This window comes from Silene latifolia, chromosome X, assembly GCF_048544455.1.
Source record: "Silene latifolia isolate original U9 population chromosome X, ASM4854445v1, whole genome shotgun sequence".
In the NCBI taxonomy this organism is placed as follows: Eukaryota; Viridiplantae; Streptophyta; class Magnoliopsida; order Caryophyllales; family Caryophyllaceae; genus Silene; species Silene latifolia.
Genome location: NC_133537.1, coordinates 332506643 through 332515665, shown reverse-complemented (window position 1 = coordinate 332515665; position 9023 = coordinate 332506643). Strand labels below are relative to the sequence as shown.

At 35.3% G+C, this 9023-nt stretch overlaps 1 protein-coding gene across 2 annotated transcripts; it reads left to right on the top strand.

Annotated features, from left to right (window-relative positions):
* Window positions 1–1589: 1589 nt before the first annotated feature.
* On the top strand, window positions 1590–7074 carry LOC141622265 (uncharacterized). 2 transcript variants are annotated; one of them, XM_074438307.1, is made up of 6 exons: window positions 1590–1662; window positions 5963–6160; window positions 6253–6376; window positions 6462–6591; window positions 6691–6853; window positions 6960–7074. In XM_074438307.1, exons 2-5 carry the CDS (start codon window positions 5967–5969, stop codon window positions 6762–6764), a joined length of 522 nt encoding a protein of 173 aa, XP_074294408.1. In that variant the 5' UTR covers window positions 1590–1662; window positions 5963–5966; the 3' UTR covers window positions 6765–6853; window positions 6960–7074. The 2 variants fall into 2 exon arrangements, with proteins under 2 accessions (XP_074294408.1, XP_074294409.1); XM_074438308.1 differs by lacking the exon at window positions 1590–1662 and having other exon boundaries at window positions 5879–6160.
* The last annotated feature ends 1949 nt before the right edge of the window (window positions 7075–9023 follow it).

The window sequence follows — 9023 nt, the reverse complement described above, 5'->3', positions numbered from 1 at the left end:
AATATGTATGAACATGCCCAATTTTATGCTAAATCGCCTTTAAGGAGCCAATATCGTATATTAAACGGTTTTTACGGATTTGCGTGATTCAACGTTTTATAATCACGATAATTACATAAATTCATATTTATGTACAAGTTAATTACCCTAACCTCTTAGGACTCAAAATTAGTCTTCACTAACTATTTGACTATAATTAACTTATATTACTTAAAAATTGTTCATTAATGGACTCAAAATTACTATAAAAAGCTATAAACTTCAAATAAATCACAAAAATTTCAAATAAATTCAAAATTCAAAATTTAAACTCATAAACATTCTGGAAAAATACCATGACACTCATAATGTTCAAAAACTTAGGTTAAAATTTCGAAATATTTATCGGAAAAACTATGTTGCGGTTTATCGGATTTATCAATTATAATCATAAAAACATGAGAAAAATTATATTCATCAACTTTTCAATTTTAGATCTGAAAAAGACAATAAAATGCAACATGTAACGTTTTTCCTTAGTCATGAAGTATGTTTTAGCAATTATTCACTAATTAAGTCACTATTTATGCTATTTTTCATCAAAAATTCATAAATCATGCATGAAGACTTCATTATAGCCTATTATTTTACACACATATTGTAAAATTGCATGTGACAACATACTAAATTTATATGACCAGATTCGAAATTTATCTCATATTAACCTATTCTTCATTTAAATTCGATTTTTATCATGAAAAATCCATATTTCGAGCATAAGAACTCCAAAAATTATGAAAACATACAGGTCATCTAAAAATAATATATGTGAAAACATATCCAAAAATCACTGGAAAATTTGAAGTTTAGCTAATTTTAGTCCGAAAATGACATTTTAATCATAAAATCACATTTTTAATGCCATTATTATATAAGATGAACAATAAAATCCATAAATTAACCAAAATATCCTAAATACATTTTAGGACCAGAAACTTTAACATGCATAAATTATTTCGTGATATATCATAATAACACAAATTTACAAGTTTTATATGTTAATCGTATAACTCGGAAAAACTATAACCGATTTGCATGCAAACAACCAAGGCTCATGATACCGCTTGTTAGAAATCTATCTCTCTTCTCCTAACATATTCATATATGTGATGATATTATTTAGTCATAAAATTAATCATAGATCTTATGCATGCAAACAATAAGTAAATAAGGAAGAAATCTTTATTCTTACATTGATTCACTACAAGAATTTCGTTCTCGGGCTACCAAACTAGGCGACGAAAACGCATGGTCTCGAAATTGGCGACTAGCAAAAAATTCGGGCGACTGCAACACGTCGCCAAATTGGCGACGACTTTTTAAAAAAAATAGCGACTGAATAAAAATAAATAGCGACCGCTTTTAGTCGCTAAATTAGCGACCGAGCACTGTTCCGTCGCCATTGTCCGTCGCCCGTCCAATTCACACCATATACCCAGATTTCCTTCCCCTCTCTCTTACTTTACCAATTCGAAAAAAAAAAAATAGAGAAGGACGACAAGACCTCGACGCCGCGCCATCGTCACCGCGCAACAATCACTCTGCCGTCCGCCATCAACACCATCCGACCCCACCACCGGCGACCACCCAACCACCGAACAACACTAATTTGATTTGAAGAAGGTATGAATCTTTGTTTATAATTTCAATTTCTTAGATTAAGTTTAGTTTAATTTGTTTAATTTGTTATTGTAATTAGTTTATTTAGTATATTAGTGTTCTTAGTATGTTAAGTTTAAGGTAGATTTAGTTTGGTTAGTATAAGTTAATCTTAGTTTAGTTAGTATTTGTGTTATTAGTATATGTTAATTATAGTATAGTTTTTGATTTGTTTGTTGAATTTGTTCTTGTAGTTAGTTTGGTTAGTATAAACAACCACTAATTTGGATGTTGTTATGATGTTTAATTAGTTAGGGTTTGTATAAATTGATAATTAGGGTGAATATGAATTGGGGATTTTTGTGAAATTGGTAATGTTATTTGAATTAGGGTTGTAGTTGACAATGTATTGGTGATTTTGATGATGTTAGTATACTTAATTACAAGATTTAGTCTAATGTTAGTATAATGTTGTTATAATACTAGTCTAATGTTAGTTTAGTAAATTGCTAGTGTTAATAATACTAGTCTAATGTTAGTATAATGTTGGTATAATGTTAGTATAATGTTGGTATAATAAAAATTATTGTTTGGAATATTTTTTAGATTAAAATGAAGAGATCGGAACGCAAATGGATGTACGAAGATAGGGTAGATAAGAGGAAACGTCCCACCGGTAGATTTGTAAAGGGGTTCTTGAGTTTATTGAGTTTGCTAAACAACAAGATGGATATGATTTGGTAGAAAATAAACTTAGGTGTCCTTGTAGTAAATGTAAAAACTTGAAATATTTTCATTACATTCAAGTAGAAGAACATCTTTATACAAATGGATTTTCTCCAAATTATTATAATTGGATTTGTCATGGAGAACCATATTCTCCAATTACCGAGCAACCTCAAACCGAACAAAATGATAACCCATATAGAAATATGGTAGTTGATGCTTTGGAGTTTAATACTTTTAATAATGACAATCACGAGCCTATCATTGAACAAGAACCAAACCCACAAGCAAAATCCTTTTTTGAAATGTTAAAGGCTTGAAAAAACCTTTATATGAAGGGAGTAGAATGACATTGTTACAAGCCGCCTCTAGGATAATAACCTTAAAATGTGAGTTTAATATGCCATTTAATGCCGTTGATGCTATTGCGTCTTTGCTTGAGGACGCTATCCCCGACAATAACGTCATGACCCGAAGTTTCTATAATACCAAAAAAGTAGTTAAAGGCCTTGAGCTTCCGCATCAAAAGATTGATGCATGTCCTGAAGGATGTATGCTTTTTTGGGGAGATGATGCTTTGCTTGACAAGTGTAAGAAATGTCAAAGGGGTAGATATGAGACAAGTGAGGGAGATATTGTTTTGAAGGGAAAAGGCAAGAAGGGTAATAAGACGGGTCAAAAGAGTAAGAAACCAATATCACAAAACCAATTAATTTATTTTCCTCTTGCTCCAAGACTTCAAAGAATGTATGCAACAAAAAACATTGCTGAACAAATGAGATGGCACAAAGAAAATCCTCGTACACCGGGGAAGATGTGTCATCCGAGTGATGGAGAGGAATGGAAGCGTTTTGATAAGATGTACCCTGATTTTGCCGAGGAACCTCGCAATGTTCGACTTGGCCTATGTACGGATGGCTTTGCCCCTTTCACCCAATTTGGTAAACCTTACTCCTGTTGGCCCGTGATGATCACACCATACAACTTACCACCTTGGTTATGTTTGAAAAGGCAGTTTATCTTCTTGTCGCTAATTATTCCCGGGCCTAGTAACCCAAAAGCCAATTTGGATGTTTATTTACAACCATTGATAGAGGAGTTGAAACATTTGTGGGAAGTTGGTGTGGAAACATATGATGTGTCCTTGAAGCAAAATTTTCAACTAAGAGCGTCACTTTTATGGACCATAAATGATTTTCCCGCCTACGGTATGCTATCTGGATGGTCTACCGCAGGACAAAAGGCATGCCCTTGTTGCATGGATAAGAGCAAAGCATTTTGGCTTCCTAATTCCAAAAAAATAAGTTGGTTTGATTGTCATAAAACCTTCTTATCGGATAGAGATCTAAATAGAAGGAACAAAAAAGCTTTTATTAAAGGTAAGGAGGTGCTTGATGATGCTCCGGATCGGCTACCAGGGGATGAGTTATGGGAGTTGATACGTGATTTGCCATCTACTGTTGATGGTACTGAAGAAGAGTTTAAAGAGTTGAAGAAAAAGAAAAGCGGTTGGTTTAAAAGAAGCATTTTCTGGGACCTTCCGTATTGGAATATATTGTTACTCAGGCACAACTTGGATGTAATGCACATAGAGAAGAATTTCTTTGAGCAACTCATTCATACGATTATGGATGTAGAAGGTAAATCCAAGGATACTATTGCTTCAAGAAAAGAGTTGAAGAGATTTTGTGATCGTCCCAAACTACACATTCGTAAGGATGGGTCTAAGCCAAAAGCTATTTTTACTCTTGATAAAGCTCAAAGGAAGGCATTGTGTCAATGGTTAGGAAAGTTGAAGTTTCCTGATCGATATGCATCCGATTTCAAACGTTGTGTTGATCTTAAGAAACTGAAGTTGCAAGGGTTGAAAAGCCACGATTGTCATGTTTTCATGGAGCGCTTATTACCCGTTGCATTGAAACATCTCCTCCCAACTACCGTGTGGAATGCGATTCTGAGATTAGTCAATTTTTTCGAGATTTATGCTCTTCAACCATATCGGTTGATGACATGATTCGTCTTGAAGACCAAATTCCAATTATCTTATGTAAACTTGAGATGATCTTCCCTCCTTCATTCTTTAATTCCATGGAGCATTTACCGGTCCATTTGCCTTATGAAGCAAAAGTTGGTGGACCCGTCCAATATAGGTGGATGTATCCATTTGAAAGGTATGTAATAATAATTTACTAGTATTTCAATTGTAAATATTATTCATTTATATATTTTATTCTAATAATAAAGAAATAACTACATTTTAATTTACATGTATAGGTTTCTTAATCATTTGAAGAAAAAAATTGGTAATAAGGCTCGGGTTGAAGGTTCTATATGCAATGCGTATTTAACGGAAGAGATTGCAAATTTTTGCTCTCTTTACTTTGAAAAACATATAGAAACCAAAGCAAAGAACTTAAATATTGATAAAGCCGATGAAGTGGACACAAGTGTACCCGAGTTTTTCCAAACTCATGATGATGAAGGGTGTTCATCAAGTGGGGAGACAAGATATTTGGATGACAAAGAATATAATCGTGCTCATCTTTACGTTCTTTCTAATTGTGAAATCTTAGAGCCTTATGAAACACAATTTGTGAACGATTTCATTAAAGAACATCCTAATGTGAGCAAGAATGATGTTTGGAATAAGCATGAGGATCAATTTCCATCATGGTTTCGGAAACATGTCATTGAATGCAATATCCAAGATGATTTGGTAAGGAGTTTAGCCTTAGGTCCTTCACGAAAGGTTAAAACTTGGAATCGGTATTCAGTTAATGGATTCAATTTCCATACATTCAATTACGGGAAGAGGAAGGTTAGATGCAATTATGGTGTTACAATTTCCTCCCTTGATGACAATGAATATTACGGCATATTAGAGGATATCCTTGAGTTGTGCTATAATGGGCGTGGACGTGCTTATAAAACAGTCTTATTCAAGTGTGAATGGAAAGATAATTCCATAGCGGGAATGAGAGTCCATGATCGTTACAAACTCGTAGAAGTTAATCATACCCGAACATACTTGACTTATGACCCATTTATACTCGCACATCAAGCTCATCAAGTGTATTTTGCTTCTTATCCAAGCACGAGTAATGATAAACATCAAAAGCAATGGTGGGCGGTCTTTAAGACAAAGGCTAGATCAAAATTTGATACAACATTTTTTCAAGAAGAAATTGTATCAAAATCAGTTTTATCTCCAATTGATGATGAAATCATTCATGAGAATGAGAAAGAAGCGGGAGGGGAGGAGTTGGAAGAAGAGGAAGAAGATAATGTGGAGGGGACAGATGATCACATGGAGATGGAGATGGAGATGGAGGAGGAGGAGGAGGAGGAGGAGGAGGAGGATGACGGTGACGGTGACGATGATGACGATGAGGACGATGAGGATGATGATGATGAGGATGATGATGATGAGGATGACAATGAGGATTAGGATAATGAGGTTTTTACATCTTTTTGTTATCAATTTATTTATTATTGTGTTTCCTAGCCATTTTTTATGTTATATATATATGTTATATCCATTTCGTTTTATTTAATTTTAATTAACACTTTCTAACAATTTTATTTGTTCAATTTGTAGTATAATGGCACGTGGTCGTGGTGGTAGACAGCGAGGCGGAGGTAGTGGGGGCCGTAGTACGCAGGAGGAGGAGGAGGAGACTACTGAGGTCGAGCAGTCCTTAGAGGATGACACTGACGAGGAGGAGGAGGTCGAGCATGGGATCCCTGTCACATACACCGAGGATAACAAGATCATTATTGACATTAGGGGTCTTTGGTAAGAAATTCTCTTTATTTATTTTTTTATTAGTAGTTGATTTATTTTTAATATGAATATTTTTAATTCGTATTTAACATGTATAATTTCAGGTTTAATTCCAAGTATGTAGTTCGGGGAGTCACCGCTAGCACTCAGCAAAAGATGACCAGGGGTATTACTTGTTGGTCAGATGCAAGCGAAGAAGAGAAGGAGGGATGGTTCAATAACTTCCGGGTATATATATTTTTAAATAATTTTCGTAAATGTATTCTAATTAATTAGTGATTTGTGTTTTCTAACGATTTTTTTTTACGTCTAGCAAAACTTTCATTGGCCTAAGGAACAAGAGCGTTCTGTTTGGGAGAGATACAATTACATCGGCAAAAAGAGGCTAAGAGATAACATGTATAAGGTTTCTAAGAGGAAGAAACCCCCTCAGTTTATGGAAGGTATTTAGTTACTTTTGGTGGTTGTAATTAATTAGTTAAATTATCGTCATTTGTTATCTATTTAATTAAATACTAATATTTGGCATTTTTTTTTTATAGGAACCGCATATAAAGAACTGATGGAGAAGAGAGATACCCCCGAATTTAAGGAGAAGTCGGCTCGAGCAAAATGATCAATAAAAGGGGAGGGAAGAAGGATGCCCACATTGATGCTACGCATTACGGAGGTTCTCAATCATTCTATGACCGAGCAATGTCAAATGTACGTCGTATATTTAATTTTACATATAAGTTAGTTTATGTTTGAGATTATATTTAAAGTATTAAGTAGTCTTTATAATTTAACCTTTGTTTTTCATTTTCGGAAGGCGGCCAAGAATAAGGGTAAGATGCCTACGGTTCCGGAGCTTTTCTATGAGACGCATACGAAAGAAGGAGCTAAGGGGAAAAGGGTGTGGAATTCAAGAAGAACGCCGTTTATATGTAAGTATATAATACAATTCCTTTCAAATGTTTTGATTACATATATATTGTTATACAAATATAACATATAATCATTAACGCTTTAATTTTTTAGGCTAAATTTCGACTTCGGAAAGAGAGGAATCCCGACATCTCCGATAATGAGCTTTGGCTTGATTTAGTGGATGGCTTCAATAAGGGGGGTGTATGGAACCGGAACGGCAAGAGAACTCTTCTACGACCGACCTACTTCGGTAACCCCTCAAAGCCAAACATATATGCCGAGTATCGTGTCTCAACTTCAAACTACACTTGAGACCGAAAGAGAAGAAAGGAAGGCGGAAAGGGAAGCAAGGGAAGCAAGGGAGGCCGCAAGGGATGAAGAGTTGAAGAGAATGAAGGAGCAAATGGAGTTGATGACCACTTATTTCTCGTCTTGCAACCCGGGATGGCGTCCACAAAATCAAGACCCTAAAGATCCTTCCGGAGGAGGTGGTAGTGGAGCGGGATCTGCTTTGCCGTGTCATTGACTCAGTTGTTGGTTGTTTATCCTTTTACTTGTCGGATGTTTTAGTTAGATGCATGAGACTTTTTTATCCTTTGTTTAGTTAGACTTGGACACGAATCATCTTGTTGCGTTGGTTGTAATAACTTGAATTCGGATTTCATTTGTATGAAATGTGACGTTGTTGGCCATCATGTGCGTTGTGTATGCTGCTGGATTGTAATTTTAATTGCAGGTTCAAATTGTAGCAATTTGGCTCGAGCTAAATGAAAATTTTAGGTCCAATCTATACCAAAATAGCGACTGAAATCGGCAAATTAGCGACCGACATCAGTCGCTAAATTGGCGACTACACTGGCCCGTCGCCAAATTGGCGACCAAAAATGCGACCACCCCCGTCGCAAACCCCCTGATCATAATTTTCAGTTTTTGCAACATAGCGACAAATTTGGCGACAGAAAAACATGTAGTCGCCAAATTAGCGACCAAACACAGCGACTGAAAGCTGTCGCCATTTTGGCGACTAACAGGGCCCGTCGCCATTTTGGCGACTACAATCCGTCTCTAATTTTGGTCGCTAATTTGGCGACTACATGTTTTTCTGTCGCCATTTTAGCGACTGAAATCCGTCGCCCGAGTGAATTTAGGCGACTAAGCGTAGCGACGACCCCTTGGCGACTGATTGTAGTCGCCCGAGAGCATTTAGCGACTATTTTCTGTCGCGTAATTCAGTCGCCCGAGAGCAGATTTCTTGTAGTGATTTTTCGGATCAAAGGGCACAAGAGAGTTCTCCTACTCTCTTGTTCTTGAGCTCTTCTTAAATGGATGAACAAGAATTCAAGTAGAGAATCCCTCCCAAGGATTTATACCCAAGATAACAACTTAATAAAATTAATATTATTATTACTAGAACAATATTAATTTTGTGTAAAAATTGATCCAAAAATTATTTGGTCTCTCAATAATTCCGGTTAAGAGAGAGGGAGGAGGAGGAAGATGTTATCTCTCTAAAATTCTTATTTTAGATGTAAGTTGGAATGAATAATACACTAGTGAATATGATAGTGTATATTAGGTAAAAAATAAGAAGAAAAACCCATGATATTTCTCTTCTCAAAACCGGGTGGAAGGGGGGAAAAGAAAAGAGCCAATGCATGCACAAGGTTGCCTTCACAAGAACAAGTAGACTTTCATGGCTAGTATTAGGCAAACATGATTATGTTTACCACTAACATAATTAACCTAATATTTTCCTAATCCTCCCATTATTTCGGTTATAATAGATAAAATGGATTCCATTTTATCTTTGTCAATTTGTCAATTTCTCACATGTCACATGTCATGTAAAATTGTTATGTATTTTTAACATATTAAAAATCAACGCATTAATAAAAATACGTCATACACGAAATCGACTTAGTAATTCATAATTACTTGTACCAAAATAATTTACCAATTATAAATG